This window comes from Etheostoma cragini, chromosome 21 (genome assembly GCF_013103735.1).
Source record: "Etheostoma cragini isolate CJK2018 chromosome 21, CSU_Ecrag_1.0, whole genome shotgun sequence".
NCBI lineage: Eukaryota > Metazoa > Chordata > Actinopteri > Perciformes > Percidae > Etheostoma > Etheostoma cragini.
The window spans coordinates 17,574,721-17,591,928 of record NC_048427.1 but is presented as its reverse complement, the minus strand read 5'-3'; the positions used below and the strand labels follow the sequence as shown (position 1 = coordinate 17,591,928).

The window sequence follows — 17,208 nt, the reverse complement described above, 5'->3', positions numbered from 1 at the left end:
GTAATCTTTAGCATGCTAACATTTGCTAATTATTGTTGTAGTTTATTATTTCTACAAAGTAAAAAAATACAAGTGACAGGACACCAATGGGTGAGTGCTGTACTTAACTAAATGTTAACGTCAGTATGGTGCTAACGTGTTCACAATGTGAATGGTAACATGCTGTTGCTAAGCAGGTGTATCTTTAGCATGCTAACATTTGCTAATTATTGTTGTAGTTTAATAATTCCGGTTTGTGCTGTAGGTTGTGTGATTAGTATAAAATGTTCAAATATTGTCTAAATAGTGATTCAGCAGATTCCCGGTGTTGTTATCGGAAACTTCTGTACAACTTTTGGGTGCCTACTACATATTTTTATTTACAAAATTCATTAAAAATTTAAAATGTTCATCTCTTTAAGGATATTTGTGGTTGTGTTCGACTTTTTTGACACACTATATATTATGTTTTTATCACTTTTTCAACACATTATGCTTTGAGTTTTTTTATAATTTGTTTCAACGTACTATACTATGACTCTTTAACAGCTTTTTTTGACATAATGACATGACTGTTTTCAACGTCCATATTCTTGCACTAGGACCAGCAACTCTGACTATTGGTTTGATCCCCTGTCCGGACAGGCCATTTTGTGGGGAGTTTGCATGTTGTTCCAGACTTTCTTTGTTATATATACATCCATAATTTTTGTAACTTTCTGATGACATTTTATGACTTTTTGACTTTTTGAAATACCATACTTTGACTTTTTTATCACTTTATTTCAATAACAATTGACTTTTTCAATAAACTATGACTTTTTTTTTCTTTTTCGGACATACTAATTCATCCTACTATACTATGAATTATTTTGACATGCTGTACCATGTCTTTTTTAATGACCTTATTCAACATACTATTCAATGGCTTTTTTATTACTTTTAAGATTTTGTTATCATTTTTTTCGACCAACCAACTTACACTGCAACCTATTACTTATACTTTTATTAAAAAAATTCTGCATTGAAATCTAGGACCTTTTACGATATACTATATACTAAGACTTTTTTACAGAATTGTTTTTAAAACCCCAAATAAGTCACTGGTCAATTTGACCCGAGGGATAAAAGAGGATCCCAAAAGTGAAGACACCACAAGGTATACGTATTTGCTAATGATGTGGTAAGGTGAGATCATTGCATCAAATTCATGCCTTCCATCTTGGAAGAAGAAGGTTTACTCAAATTTGTGATTTGGGGCTATGTGAATAAAACCGACTTTACTTCAGAGGCTGCTGCTAGCATGACCCCATGCTTTCCTGTTAACCACAGCATTTGTGACCAAAATCTGCAGGCGGTTTGTTGTTATTGCTTTTGAAATAAATACCAGGGGCCTCATGAATAAAAGACTTCATACCTGTTGATGGCAGCCAAAACTTGAAAAGTACACAGAAATATCCACATGTATAAAACTGGGTGTACGCCAAGTCCTGCACACCTTTCCTTTATAAATCAAAATCAATGTGAAATTGAGCGCACGTGAACAAGCCACCAACCCCTCCTTGCCTCCTCCCGTAAATAAATATGGAAATTTAGTAAATTTGGCCCTGATGTCGGTCTCTGTCCAATCACAACAGGTTATCCCGCTGCAGACGGAAAGAAACTTCTTGTGTGACGTTGGAGGTACTGGTGGCCGAGGTGAAGATCTTTTTCTGTTTGGATGTTTGTCATAAGGGATAAGTAATAAAAGAAAATTCCCAGAGTGGCAAATGGTGAACGGTTAGTGAATGCACCAAACCATGGGAGAAATAAAAAAAAAAAGACGTCTAATGTTGAAGTGAAAATCAAGCCAATAGTGGCAGCGCCACACACGATACAGAGCATGCATCTCAGTGTCAGTCCAAATTACACACAATAGGCAGTTTGAACTCACCGATGTAATATCATTTATTTTCTAAGTTTTAGTAGGCTTGCTGAAACTGAGTCCATGCCCCAGGTGCACCTTAGCTTTGCCCCAAGCCTCATGCACTGAAAACCCAACCCCTTACCATTCAAATAAACAGTGTAACCCATTGGGGAATCCAGCATTTCTCAATGCATTTCTACAAAGATACAGTTCAAAGAAGCTGTGTACTCCTGCTCATTTAACAGTACCAGGAAAACCCTTGCTATCTTGGTTTACAGTTCATATATCTGTCGTGACACCTGACCTATTTTTCAGAGAGTGTACTTACTTTTATTGCTGGCTGTTGATTGACTGAATACCAACTAATGACATAAGAGCTATTTTTTGCAATGTATTTATGTGACAAGAAGGTGAATGAACATGTTTTTGAATGACAGAAGCAGGTACTTTTGACCTCTCAGCAGCAGCTTCCTTATACCAACAAGCTGTCAGTTTTAAAGTCTGGGTTAAACCATTCCAAGATTTTGGTTCATTACTTCAAATTATAGGTTTTGTGACAATGATGACTTCATCAGAGCATTTTGCAGTTACGGTATAGCAAAAATTAACGTGTTTTGAGTCATCAAACCACAGAAGAATGTGTTATTAACTACCCATTTAAATCTGAGTGATCAAAAAAAAGTACAGTATATACATTTGGTGTCAAAATTGTGAAAAAAATTGAGCTGTATTCTCTGCTAGGAGACGCTGTGGGCGTGTGGATGAAGTTTAGTTTCTATATCCAAGTGTGGCAAGTTCTCCATGGTCCTCAATAAAATGCTTACATGACACGTAATAAGGTCACTTAAAGGTGTCATGTGCTTAATTGTGGACATCAACTTTTAGAGGAGAATTGAGAATGTTCCTCCGCCACAGCTTGTAGGATGAAAAATACAAGCTAAACTGAACAAAAAATAAAAAGGTAACATCCGAGAGCTTTCGTAAACATTCAGTGCCCACTACCTAATCACCTAGTTTCCAATTTACTGGTTTTGGCTGGGACTATAACAAGTGCATTAGAAGTTTGTTCATGCTTTGAGAATGACAAACATGGGTAAACCTCTTTCTGTAGCATAGCAGTATGTTGCTGCTTCCCTTTTGGTTTTCACCATTTGTCAAATTCTGGCATGTTAATGCTGAGATTACATTTTTTGACATGTTTTCCCCGGATCTCTTTCCTTTCCTGTCTCATTTCCCTTATCTACACCCCTACTTGTGTTGTTGTCCTATTCAGCACACAGGATGACAGAGGTTATTCTGCTGTCAGATGTTTTACGTTCAACTGTGAACAGTGAAGTCATCTATAGCAGCTAACTGTGGAGGCACTGAATCAAACTGACACCTCCAGCTCCAACCCCTAGAACAACACAAACCCCACCTGCACATAGCTGTCACCCCCCGATGTGAGTCAAGTGCAGATTTGAGTCGCGACTAGTAGCATACAAGATGCTAACAACAGACTTCTGTAATGTCAATACAGTAAAAGTGGGTCTACTTAATGGAGTTTGTTCACTGCTGGCTACAAGTTAACAACAAACACAACAAACGCTGTCAGCTGAATGACGTTTTGATCTAACGTTAGCAATCAAACTATCATAGATAGCTAAAAGGTTTTTCAAATGACTGCTAGCTTAGCTACAAGCTAGCAATCAAACACAACAAAGTCTGTCAGTTGAATGGCATTTTGAGCTGGTGTGACCAGATGTCCCCGGTTTCCGGTTTTGGTGACCTGTCCCCGAAAATATCCCCGGTTTTCACTGTGACAGACAGACCCGAAATTGGAACGAAAGAAAGAAAACACTGATCAAACCTAGCCTATAGTTGCACACCCTACACGCGCAGGCTCAAGACAGCCAGAGCAAGCACTGCTCAGAGCTCAGAGATGTTTTAGAATGCTGTATTTTACGATGCTAAAATCACTGAATATTTACATAGAGTCTGGTGGGTTTAGCGAACGCAATTTCACAGACTTTTATGTTTTCTTTAACAAAAAGGTTTACCTCCTTAAAAATACTTTGCATGATGTTGTCAGACACTTAGAATGTTAATCTGAGTCTGTCATAAGCCAAACGAGCACTTTTAAATACAAGCTGGACAATTATTATATTAACTTACTGTACAATGTAGCTTGTTTCTCTGCTGCCAACTGCAGTAATCTTGTTTACTGCATCAATGTCAAAGGAAACTAGTTCCTCAATAGTTTTTATTTTATCTGATACTCAATGAAAGTTGCAAAAACAAGCCTGAAGCAATAAAGCAAAAGCTGTCAGATAAGTGTAGCTCAATAAACATTACAACAGTCCCCTTCGCCTCTGAGGTGTATGATGTATGAAGTAGCAGCAGGGGTGATTCTATGATCAGACCCTAATGAGAATGTGGCTTACATGAAATGTTATCACATTTACATTATGCATAAATCTCTGCACACCCATTACTCTTGGTGAAAATACCTCAAACTCTTCAAGTAACACATGCATCAGTACAACAAGCGGTTCCCGAGTAATCTGGTTTTGAAATTGCAACAAAATTTCTACATGGTCTGCAAAATTATAATGAATTCTCATGTAAAAAATGTATATCAGCACAGACAATTTTGTAAATTGCTTAGGCTGTGTAACCCACCACAATGGTTATTATATTGCCAGATTCCAGACAATCCCACGTACTTACTGTTTATACAGTATATCCCACTTAGAAATATGAATATGTATTACATTAATAATAAATATGCCTTTATACATATTTTTGCTCTGAAACTTGGTGATTTACCCCTTTTGTCCTAAATCTACAGTATTACATGGCCGAAACTCCTATTTGTTGTGTATTTCAGTTGCATGCTTGTAATGTATCCAGTTGATTATTATTATGTATATTATATTGTCTCCTGTGTTCTTTCTGACCACAGGGGGAAATCTGTAGCAGGAAATGTCAACCCTCTTTTTGATTTCATGTTGTTTATGGAGAAGGAGAACCAGGAAATGAGTCGGAGGAAATGCAACGCTACCAAGCCACGGCCTAGCGATGAGGTAGGGGTCTGTGGGGGTATGCGTCGATTCTACACAGAACCATAAAACAGCCTTAAGGGGGGAAACCTTACCACCTGGGGGTCTGCCCAGCAAAGTCAAGGATGCACCGCACTGTGACAAGCCTGGAGGGAACCCCCATGTTGTCCTCGGGTCAAATTGACCAGTTTTTTTTTCATTTTTAATCTCAGGATCTTGGCTTTCTTTCAACCAAATTGCCTAAAAACAACATGGATGCCATACAATGTTCTTCAGGCAAAAATGAATGATTACTTTCACAGAATTTCGGTTGTTTTATGGAATTTCATGGCATTTTAAAGAGAAATTAATTGTTTTTGTATAATGTTATAAAATTTAGGTTTATTGGCTATGAATTTCTTCAAAAAGGGTAGAAAAAAACAGCAAAAACATTGGAAAAAGCGCCAAAAGATGAAGAATGATGGGAAGACAACACAAGGGTTGAACACTGAACTGTGGTCAATGAACAGCAATCTCATTTAGCTTACTTGGCACGATTGGTACAGAGACCATGCTGTGCCCTTAACGAGGTGGCAATGATGTGGTAAAATGCCCGACTGTTGCTTTCAAACCACAGCAATGTAATGCTAATGTAAGACAGTTACTCAAACAATGGATAATGTTCAATTGATCTATTTTGTTGAGTTTCCTCCTGAATCTATTCCCAGGTTTGACACAGAGGCCTTGTGTGTTACAGGTTTTAAGAGACACCAATAAGACCTGAAATGATGTAAATGGCCTGTTCTTACATAGCGCTTTTCTAGTCTTAACGACCACTCAAAGTGCTTTCATATAGTGAAGGAACCATTCACCATAAACACTAGGCGTAGCATTGGAGACAACTCGGGGGTCCAAGGACACTTAGACATAAGACTGCAGGGCCAGGGATCAAACCACCAACCACTGAGCCACAGCCGTCCATGATGTGATGTAACCACCAATTATTCACAAACTCTGTAAATAAAGAGTTATTGTAATTCATCTTTAATTAACGTGACTGTGATTATTTTCCGTTACCTGCTTCCCTTCAACCTCTCTGCCCGTGCCCCTTTCTTGACTGTATTCCAACAATATTTAGGGCTTTTATTTTGGAAAGAGTAAACACCTGATAATACCCTACCCCCCATCGCCACCAAAAATAATTTGTGTATAACAGTTAGGTGATAGGCTTCAGTCATTTGCAAATGATCCCCTTTAATATTCAAGAAATCTCAGTAGGTAAACCTTGATCGGAGTACTTGTGTGATAAAGGAGTGTGGATGGAATAAGCACCTCTCCCAGGGTGCTGAACTCTATCTGACCTGCTGAACTTGTCAACATTCTCTCAAATTATGAATAATCACAGTGAGCCACCAACAGCCATGCTAACGACGCCATTAGCATCTCTTATTGGGCACTCATATGACCCCACAGCAGGGGTCGAGGGGCCAGCAGACGCTGTGCAAACGCAGTTTAAGGAATTAACACTCCCATTGACTTGCACTGACTTCTCCAGCACAGACTCTGTAAGCCGATTGACTCTAAATGACCTTGGTCATCAGACCAAATAACCATTGAAGTTGTGCCTACTGTGCCTGATTAAGCACACATTATAGGACAATTTGATAAGATTATTTCCTTCTTCTGCTGACCATTTGTTTGATTGTTAGGGCCCTGAACAAAATGTAAAGCTTGAAAACAAACACAAAAAAAACCTTTTAAAGCAGGTTTTTGTTCTCTTTTTCTCACTCTTTTCATTTCTGCGGTTGTCTCTGCTTCCTCCAGCCTCCACCGTTCACCTCTCACATGCACTGTTCATGGCAACAAAGTGGTTTGGTGTATAAAAGTGTTGCTTTCAATAACACTACTTCTGTGGCTATAACAATGATTTACTCTGGACCATGTTCAGGCCTAAGGATCTAATTGAAAGCAAGCTAGATTCAAGCCTCTTTCAACCGTGTTGTAAATTCAGTACAATGGTCACAAATGTAGACGAAAATGGCCTTGGCCATGCAAAGTTTTGTCTCCACTGGGTGTAGGTGAACAATGGAGGGAAGCAGACGCTCTTTAGAATGAGGAGAGAAGGCAAAGTTCAGAGAAGTTCATTCACATCGTTCGAGGGGTGGACTAACGGGGATAGGATGGCTGGACATAAAGGTGTCAGCAACAATTTACTATTACAATTTGGCCATTAAGCTGAAACTCTTATCAACAGTGACTTACAATAGGGACAACAGTTCAGCATTTTTGGATCCAATAATCACAAGTAGCAGCGTAATAAACAAGGGCCAGGGACAACAGTACAATGCTAAGAAGTTACTGTGGAGTGGAGTTGGTGTAAATCAGAAGGGCACCAGAAAGAGAAACAACTTAAAAGTGGCCAAAGCACATCTGCCAGTAAATCCACTGTTAGCTTGCAAAAACACTGGCTTTCACTGGCTAAGTGAACACTTCTATAAAGTGCTACAAATTCATGCAGTTAAAATATTAGATGTTGCTGATTAGATTGACACTTTCGAACATTCGCCGTCACTCCCTGTGTTTACATGTGCTTAAATAACGAGGATACTTGAAGAAACGTTCAATCAGTTTAGAGAACCCGTTTATTTGTGCTCCTGCATGTTCAAAGGAGTCATTTTGTTCTACAATGTGCTCCACAATGTTCCCACTGTTTCCACACTTCCATCACTGTTAAACAGTAAACACAAGAGAACGTTTCCCGCCTCTGTCCTCCTACAACAGAGATGGGAGTATCAAAGTACAAATACTTTGCTTTTATACTACTTACTTTTACTATCTCGAGCAGGTGTGTCGTTGTAAGTCTTATAACTTATGTTCAGTTGATTTAAGTCTGTTGATGTATTGGTCTATGATTTTTGCAAATTCAAATTAAGTTAGCTAGTGGTTTTGTTGTTTGCGTTCTTCACCTGTTAGCTTGTTAGCTGCATGCTGCTTGATTGAAATAAGGCATCAAAAGAGAGAAGTTGTCTCCGTCCATGTGTAAACAGACACACTTGGGGTGAAGTTGGAAACTCAAATCAATTTTATATCCAGTCCTTATCTAGTCCTCACCAACAAGTTTCAAATCATTTCACTGGAGTTACCGTTACTATAGGTCACTTCATCAATACCATATTCAGTCTAATTGGATGGGACTATACGATGTACTTGACCACCACCAAGCTCGGCGGCATTCATTTGCGGCAAAATAGTTGCAGCTAACGTTAGCACATAGAAGTGTGGAGGGCGACACGATTGCAAATGAAGAAAACAGAGATTGCATAAGATTCAACAGACAAGCAGGAACACATTCCCATCATCCTCGGCCTTATCGGAGACATGTTTGAGATAGTAGGCATCAAGAATGTCTCCTGGCCAATGTGCTGGGGAACTTCTTAATGAATGTCAGTTTAGTTACCGGTATTCATGTTCATATTCATATTTATCCTTTATTTTTTTTCCAGAAACCATATTTGAGCACACCCATGTACATTAGAGTGCGGATCGGGCCGGATTTTTCTGTCCGAGCCCTGACAGAGCAGTAACCGAACCCGACCCGAGCCCGACAGGTATTAAGAGATTTATGTCCGAGCCCGACCCGAGCCCGACACAGTTAAAATCGCATTTGTTTCTCATACTAATGACACATGTACGTTTGTTTGTGTGGAAAGCCCGCTTTTATTAACATCATATGTGGGGGATTATGTCAGTAAATCTGAGTAAAATAAATACCTTGCTTAACCTGTATAGATAAGCCGCCCCAATAAGAGATGCGGTAATTCAGCATTCACTCACACATATACTGTACATGTTTAGTTTAATGCCTTGCTGCCGCTGCTGAGAATGTAATATAATAGGTTGACTTGATATAGCACCTTTAACAGACAAAGTAGCAAAGTGCTTCACATGATAAAAATTTGTAAAATTCAGTAAGACCCAAACAGTAAATAAGCAAGCGAAAAAGAAAAAACAAACCAATAGAAATAAAAACCCAAAAGTTATAAACAGGAAAAAAGAATGAGTTTAAACAAAAAAATGTTCAATGCCTTATCCCGCTGATGTGACCGAGCCCGACCCGAACCGGAGCATCCTTTCTAAAAATCTGTTTGAACCCGGCCCGGCCCGTCGGGTACCGTCGGGCTCGGGTCGGGTATCCATCCTCTAATGTACATGTACATTTCTTTAAATGTTAAGGGGAAGAAGAAACTAGATGAATTCATGTCTTGATACTCAGTCAGAGTCTTGTTAAAGAGTGCAGTCCCAGTCTCTGTCACAATAATCACATATGGGATGTTTTAGGCCTGTTGGCCGACATCCATTGAAAATGTAGGCAATTCTATGTAAAACTGAAAGAGCCTTTAATCCATGTCCACTGAAGTTCCTCAGCGTGCTCTTCAGTAACACGTGTGTGGTCCGGGTAGCTTTGCAAAAAAAATTGGTTGTCATTCACAAGGCTGCTTTTACTTTAATAATTTAAGTAAATTTCCAACCCTGTACGTCGTTACTTTTACTTGAGTAAAGAAGTTAAATCAGTACTTCTACTTTTACCAGAGTATTTTTTAACACAAGTATCTGTACTTCTACTTAAGTACGGGCAGTGAGTACTTTTACCGTCTCTGTTGATAAGTGATCAACTGATGACTTCTCCTTCTCCTGTTACGTGCTGACCACCCTGACTCCCAAACTTGCGTACCCAATGTCAGACCAGACGTGACATTTTTTTGCAGCCTACACTCACGTTGAAATTGACAAATATAGAGTTTTGCGTAGGAATTGGCGAATGCCCTTCGCGTGTTTTAGGTCGTACACACATTTCATAAATGAGGTCCAATATCTCAAAATAGTGTATTTTACTTTGCGTCATTATATTATTATATTATATTATTAGATGCAACAGTATTGACATTGCAAGGACAGGGACAAACAGTACAATGAAATTAGTTGTGATAATCAAAGGTTATGGTGATTTTACAATAACCTGCATGTTATCTAAAAGCATTGTTATATCACAACGCTTGCATTATGAATCCAAAAAAGCAAGCCATTTTTATCTGAAAATGAGTTTATGTATGTGGTTCACTGTAAAGGGACTTGTTGCTCTGATAACAGTTTCAGATTTTTAAACAAGCTTCAAGGAACCCGAAGATCCACTCACGTCTTACCTTCAGCATTGTAATCGGCATATCTCTGTTGTCCATGTACAAAGGAATCCGATTACTGTGAATCTGCCAATACATGCAGCAGATCACTAACCAGCTCTTTTGATATTGTGGAATAATAATAATTTGGGTTTGCAGTTATAGTTTCCTTGCATTTTTCATTAACAGAAAAAATGAATCCAATACACTTTGTTTAGATTCTGAGCAAGGTTTCGAGCAAACTAGACCTTTCCCCACCCAGATCGTCTGATCAGTCAACTTTTTGACCACTGCAACGTAAAAAAATTCAACAGCAATCCATTTGTTATCCTTAATATGTTGACCTCATCTCTGGCCTACATCGACTGAAGGTCTATACTGGTTCAGTGCCCTGAAATTCAACTGATCGGTATGAACTCTGTTTCACCCTCTGTCCGCTCATCTGCCAGGGTCATCAACCCTCTGCTTTGCTTTCCCTCCTTCTATGGATTCCAGATTTCTCTCTTATTTTCCTTTTCCCCTCACTTATTGATTATGTAAGGATAATTGAATGTGTGTGTGTGGACCACCCACCCTTTGTGTCCACAGAGTAAATAGGCCTACATCCACTGTTATCAACAAACTTTACCTTTTTTTCAAATAAGAGATCATCAGAGATGCTCTTAATCTCGACATTTTCACTCACAGAGATCACTAACGACTTTTGTTTTGTATTATATTCTAATGAAGTAGTGATTGCTGATCATGAGTACTGCAGTAAAACAAATTTATCAATTTGAATAAACGTTTTTTTTCCTTAAGCTTAAGATTTGTCAGGTAACTTTATCCGACAAATACATGACAGATATGTTTTCTTAATTAGAGTTATGAGAAGATTGAAATCAATCTCATTTTGGTGTGTGACATATGAAGCTGGAGTCAGAATGTCGTTAGCCTAGCTTGGCCCAAGGAGTGGGAGCAGGGTTTTTTGGCCTGACTCTGACAGCAGTGACAACAGAAACACTTTTAAATAAACACTTGTAAAATTGCACTTTAACTGTCAGGCTAGCTCTCTCCCCATGCTTCCACTCTCCATGCTAAGCTAGGCTAACCTTACTCTAGACAATATTTCCCCCAAAAAATCTCAAAAATGTTGACAAATTCTTTTAATACATTATAGTTTAACCCTTTCATTTGAATAAAACAACAAAAAACTAAATTCTTTGCATAAAAGTTTATTAAATAAAACGCCCATACAATATAACATAAGTCATTTAAATAAGTTGGAGTAAGATACAAAAGTTATATAAACAGACTCTACATTACATATGTACATAATTCTATAGATACACCTCTGAGCTGATTAAAGTGTTCCATGTCTATGTATAGTGCCTCGCGTTTAGTTTGTTCAAACAAAACATATATATTTAGATTTACACACATTCAATATATCATAAAATAAAATGTAAAATACGTTCTCAGGTCATCTACAATATGTACAATTGATGTCGCGCCAAAAAAATGAAGATCAATGTGTAAATGCGGCCTTTGATTCTTTAGTGCACAGAGGAATTCCAAAAAACTCCCCAAGTAGTAGTTCCCCCTGTGGATTCGAAGGTAAAACACATGATTTGAGACTTTTGGGAAACCTCATATTTCACTCTACACTGCTTTTAGGAAACATAAACTCTTGTCATTTTAGTTTAATTTTGTACATAGCTGGTAAACTTTGTTGGCAGATTGTCCACAGGATAGACGGTAGGTCCTGTTTTCATGGTCGGAGGCCCATTTAAAAGAGTCCAGTGACACTTTGTGACCACTTCCACCAGGAAGATCTTAAGCAGGATCTTAGCAAACTCTTTCCCCACACACATCCTAGAGCCCCCTCCAAACGGGATGTACTGGAACCTGGAGGAGTCGCCCGAGGGTTTGGTCATGAAGCGCTCCGGCTGGAAGTCTTCCTTGTTGGGGAACATCTCTGCCACATCATGGGTGTCACAAATGCTGTAGATGACGTTCCAGCCTTTGGGAATTTGGTAACCCTGAAGTGGTGAGGGGAAATAATCAGTGAGCACACAGTTTGATGCAGGTTTTCAGTTGTGTCTCATCTCTTGTCTCAATCTGCCTTTCACAGATTTAGAGCTCTTTGTCAACTTACATTGAGTTCAAAGGTCTTGAGGGCCACTCTGAAGCCTCCAGGAACCGGAGGGTTGATTCTTAGAGTCTCTTTAATTACACAGCCGGTGTACTTCAACTGCTCCAAGGACTCAATGTTCAGACTATGGAGGTCCATCCCCTGCTCCTCCTGAAGACAGAGAAAAATTGGCATGTGAGTAGAAGGGAAGGACGGTAGAACCGGTCTAACGAAGTAAAATGATTGTTGGTGAGTAATGGAATTGTGCGTTGTGGTTGTTTATGTCACCCAGACAGACCCAGACCCCAATGGGTGAAAACAATCTATCCATACTTCGGTCCTTTACGCATTAGTCCTGCCGGCCTTCCAAGTACAGACAAGCCCAGTTGTATAGAAACTCAGCAGTGTTACCTGATCTGGCTCCTGATCAGGCTTTAAAGGTCTCATGGCATAAAAAACGTCACTTTATGAGGATTTTTAACATTAATGCGTTCCCCCCAGCCTGCCTAGTCCCCTAGTGGCTGGAAATGGTGATAGGTGTAAACCGAGCCCTGGGTATCCTGCTGTGCCTTTGAGAAAATTAAAGCTCAGATGGGCCAATCTGGAATCTTGCCCCTTATGAGGTCCCCCTCCTCAAAATTTACAGACTCAGAAATGGCACATACTGAGGAAAGCTCATTGTGGGACTGGCTATAGTGGCTGTAATTCTGCACCAAGGCTGAATTTTGGGAAAGAGACTTCAGATACAGTATTAGGGGACCACTAAGGTCTATATAAGAGACTTCAGATACAGTATTAGTGGATTGCATCAGATTACTCATAATTCTCTCACTAACTTTGACCTCAGGGTTTTGCACTACACCTCATGGTCTTCCCCAGGGGCTAGAATTTGCCTAGTTGTCATGGAGATAGCTCAGATGTCATCATGTGAATTAGCATGACAACCAAGCAAGCTTAATTTGCTGATGACAGACCATGAGATGGGGATAAAAGCTTGCATGAAGGTAGTGGTTAGAGTTTGAGTTGAGACCTTTTTTGGCGGTTTGCAAATTCAAGAATGACGTTTTCCTGCTCATATTGCATATGATTTTGAATGAGAATAATCCAAAGTTACAACGGACTGATATTGAGACCGCGGTGTAATTGTACAGTGAAATTACCTTTTCAATCAGTTCCTGCCTTAGTCTATCCACAACTTCAGGGTTCAGGCCCAGGAACATGACCAGAGAGGTGGCTGTGCTCGCTGTGGTTTCATGGCCCCCGAACAACAGCTCTGTAGCAGACTCCTTAATGGCCTGGAAACACAAATGTTGACACTTAAAATTAGTTCCGGCCCCGACCAAAGCAATGGCTTGTATAAATGACATAAGACACTTTTATTTGTTTTTTAGTATGGTGCAACAATGTAGATGTGATGCTTTCTAAAATTAAACTCAAGAGGTTATTAATTGATGATCAGGCCTGTAGTCACCTATAGAGGTGGGGTGGCTTGGGAGTGTGTGCGTGTATGTTTGTGTGCATGTGTGTGTCTGTGTGTGTGTCTGTGCGGGGAGGGGGTATTTTAATGTGACAATGTTTTTTTGTTTTGTTTTTTATGGCATTGGAAATTTAGCAATATTTATAAATGCTGTGATGCTGTACAGTTTCAAGATCTATCTATCTATCTATCTATCTATCTATCTATCTATCTATCTATCTATCTATCTATCTATCTATCTATCTATCTATCAGATATTTGTTGCACACATGTTTATGTCTTAGTATCTGTACCTAAACATAATAAGCTTGAAATAAAATGAAAAATTAGATTATGTCTCTACCTGCATGCTGAACGGTTCCCCACTGTTCTTGCTGCTGTCGATCAGCTGCTGCAGAGCGTCTCTGTGTTTGGGCTCCTTGTCTGAATCCTGCACCTTCTTCTTGATGTTCTCTTCTATCTTGGAGTGGATGAAGTTCCTCGCCTTCAGACCCTGGAGGACAGGAAGATGGACAGAGGAGAGGTGGAAATAAGGGAGGGAAGAATGAATGGAGGCCAGATGAGACACATATTGTAAGAAGGTAAATCTAGACCTTAGGTAATTTTTCAGCATAGCAGGTCTTTTTTATACCAGCATGCTTTTAAACATTGGCTATGATGTAATATGCCAAATCCTTGGTATGGTCAATCAACTTTGTTGAGTTAAGTGTATAAAAAGACATCTGAGGTTGTGGTAGAAACCTATAACGGCTTTTAAAAACCACAACAAAAAGACTTACACAAACGTAGACGTAAAATCTAAAATAATTTCTAAATTACATCATCAAACTATCCATAACAACCCCTAGTCATGCATCTATGCATGTCCTTTCATGGTTCATTTTGACATTTGATTCACATCTTTATAGACTCTTTAAAAAAACGACCCCATGGGTAGTTAGGATCATGTGCTTGTCTCTCACCCTGTACAGTCCGCTGAAAGGCACGTCAATGGGCAGCGAGAACAAATTCTTGATCATTTCCTCGAAAGCTTCCACCAGCTGCTGCTCGTCTGTCTTAATCTGCTCCGGCTCGAAGCCCAGTAGGATCCTCATGGCGATGCGGAACATCAGCCGCTTCATCTCTGGGTAGACCAGCACGCATGAGTCCTTGGCCACCCACTGCTCCACTGCAGCCCGCACCTCCTCCTGAATGACGGGGATGTAGAGCTCCAGAGCCTCGCGGGAGAAAGCTTGCATGATGGCCTGGAGAAGCGCAAGAAGGAAGATGTGTTAGATTTATGCATGCGAACGTCCATGCATATGCTAGAAACGCATTTCTGCGTAATGAATATTTTCGCCAATGCGCTCAATTTGACATGAGGACAGAGAAGATCTTATGATGTTGTCTTAGTGCACTGCAAAAGGAAAAGTTGATTTCTATTGGGTGAATATGTTCTAACTGGACAAGCAAAAACAATATAGATTTATGTGTTGGGTATCTGATTTAGAAAATGACATAATCACTGTTTTGGCTAAGCCTGTACGCAGTTCTGTCAGATTCTCTTCCAGACTGTGAAACCACTGGCAAACATGTCTGTATATTAACATTAATGTCTGTATACTAGGCTCTGTATTCTGTATTTTTGTGTTTGTGTATGTTTTTATTGTGATATGGATCCCCCTAGGTCTGAAATAAAGCTTATATAATCTCACTTCCTAAGAAGAGTATACGTTTTTATGATTCAATGATGAATTAAATATGAATTACTTAAAAATGTACAACAATTACGTTAGTTTTTTGCGCTGCCAAATAACATAAATTAAGATATAGGAAGAAATGAATTCAAGATATGTGCTTTTCATTTGACTAATGAATGTGCCATCAAATCCAACTTGAAGTAACAGTGTCATAGGACCATGTGTACCAACCAATAACAGGTTAATGGGAATCTGAGACTATACTGAGAAATTGATAAAGCCAACTTATATATTCACTGTGATGCTGAAAGTCAATATGAAGTAAAGAAATGTAATGAAATCCTAGCTTGCCTTTTTCTTGGTTTTGTGTTGGGCTCCGTGCATGTTAGACAGTGTATCCGAGCCCAGGATGGTGCGTACAGAAGCGGGCCACTGCACGGACACGAGCCTGTTCTCCCCCAGCAGAATCTGCCTGACGTTATCCGCTCCGGTCACGCGCACCGTGGGGTTCCCGAAGAGGTGTGTGCGGTAAATGTAACCGTACTTCTGGCGCTTCATCCGCAAAAACTTTCTCCTCTGCAAACATGAACCAAAACAAAAAAAGATGAATTAAGATACAAAATCCACAAAGCAACAACTAAGAATAAATACAATTTAAAAATCAGAATCAGAAAACTTAAACTTACAAGGAATTTGCATAAAGAAATGTTAAAATCAAACAATATTATGATGATATGTTTCAATCTTAAAAACTGAATGAAGCCGTCCTGTAAACCACTATTAGTTTTAAATTAAAATGGCATATTTACTCCAATTAGTCTATTAACCCTGTAGGTGCCATAAACGTCTCATGGAGTTGAAAACAGTGCTCATGTGGTTTTATGAAAACACATTTCAGAAAAAAAAAGTTGATCACATTTTCTCATGAGTGTCTGGAGCATCCACGTGGATGTGTGAAAGTAGGCGTCAGCGCCTGTGTCCCGCGTCTTACCTGCAGGATGAGCTGCAGCGTCTCTCCAATGAAAGGTAAGCCCATGGATCCCGGGGGCAGCGGGCTCGTGCAGCCGGGGTCTCTGCCTCGGATCATGTAAACCTCCCAAAGCTTCAGCGCCACCAGGAACAGCAGAATGGGAAGCACGATGGTGCACAGGAAAGTGGCCAGGAGGGTGTTCAGAGCCATGTTGCAGCGGAGTCAGTGCCAAGCGGCGTCTTGTTGGAGAGATGCGTAAAAGCGCGTTCAGGTGGAACTCTGTCAGCTATGAGACTTCAGGGCTGCGCATTGCGCGCTTTTATAGGCTGCCAGGACTGCGGGCAGCCTGCTACCTTCTCCTCCCTCAGATAAATTAGTTCACTCAAAGTTCATCTTTAATTGTGGGTGTCGTTCGGCCCCGCCTCCGGCCTGTACTGGGCTGACTTGGCCTCGCCATTTGTTCCAGGGCCCGCATCCTTAATCCCTACCTCCTGTTGCACGCAGACAATCCGCGGCGGATTTCACTGAGAAAAGGTGATGATTCCCTCCGAGACAATGGGAGCGCGTCCCAAGACGCCTTTGTTAGCAATAAGGCAGCTAGTTTACACACTCATTACCTTGGCTTAAACCCCGTTTGTGGGATTAGTAATGATGCCTGCAGGGCGGCCTGCATTCAAGAGCAAAAAGCTTTTAAGCAGCACATTTTGAGCTGCTTCAGCAAATGGAAAAAAATGAAAAAAAGAGGCGGATTGGGTCTTAATCCTTCTCCCTGCGGGTCTCACTTACTGGTGCCATTCACCTTCTTTTTGTTTTTAGGGCCCGAGCGCCGACAGGCGGCGAAGGCCCTATTGGAACTGAAGGAATTATTATTATTCTTTCTTTTTCCG

General features: G+C 40.0%; 1 protein-coding gene across 1 annotated transcript; it reads right to left on the bottom strand.

Annotated features, from left to right (window-relative positions):
• Positions 1-11,283: 11,283 nt before the first annotated feature.
• Positions 11,284-16,985, bottom strand: LOC117936757 (cytochrome P450 26A1). The gene is made up of 7 exons (XM_034860131.1): positions 16,343-16,985; positions 15,703-15,927; positions 14,635-14,916; positions 14,016-14,165; positions 13,356-13,490; positions 12,220-12,366; positions 11,284-12,103 (listed from the first exon to the last, which is right to left on the bottom strand). The coding sequence occupies exons 1-7, from the start codon at positions 16,529-16,531 to the stop codon at positions 11,765-11,767; spliced, it is 1,467 nt and encodes a 488-aa protein (XP_034716022.1). The 5' UTR covers positions 16,532-16,985; the 3' UTR covers positions 11,284-11,764.
• Positions 16,986-17,208: the final 223 nt, after the last annotated feature.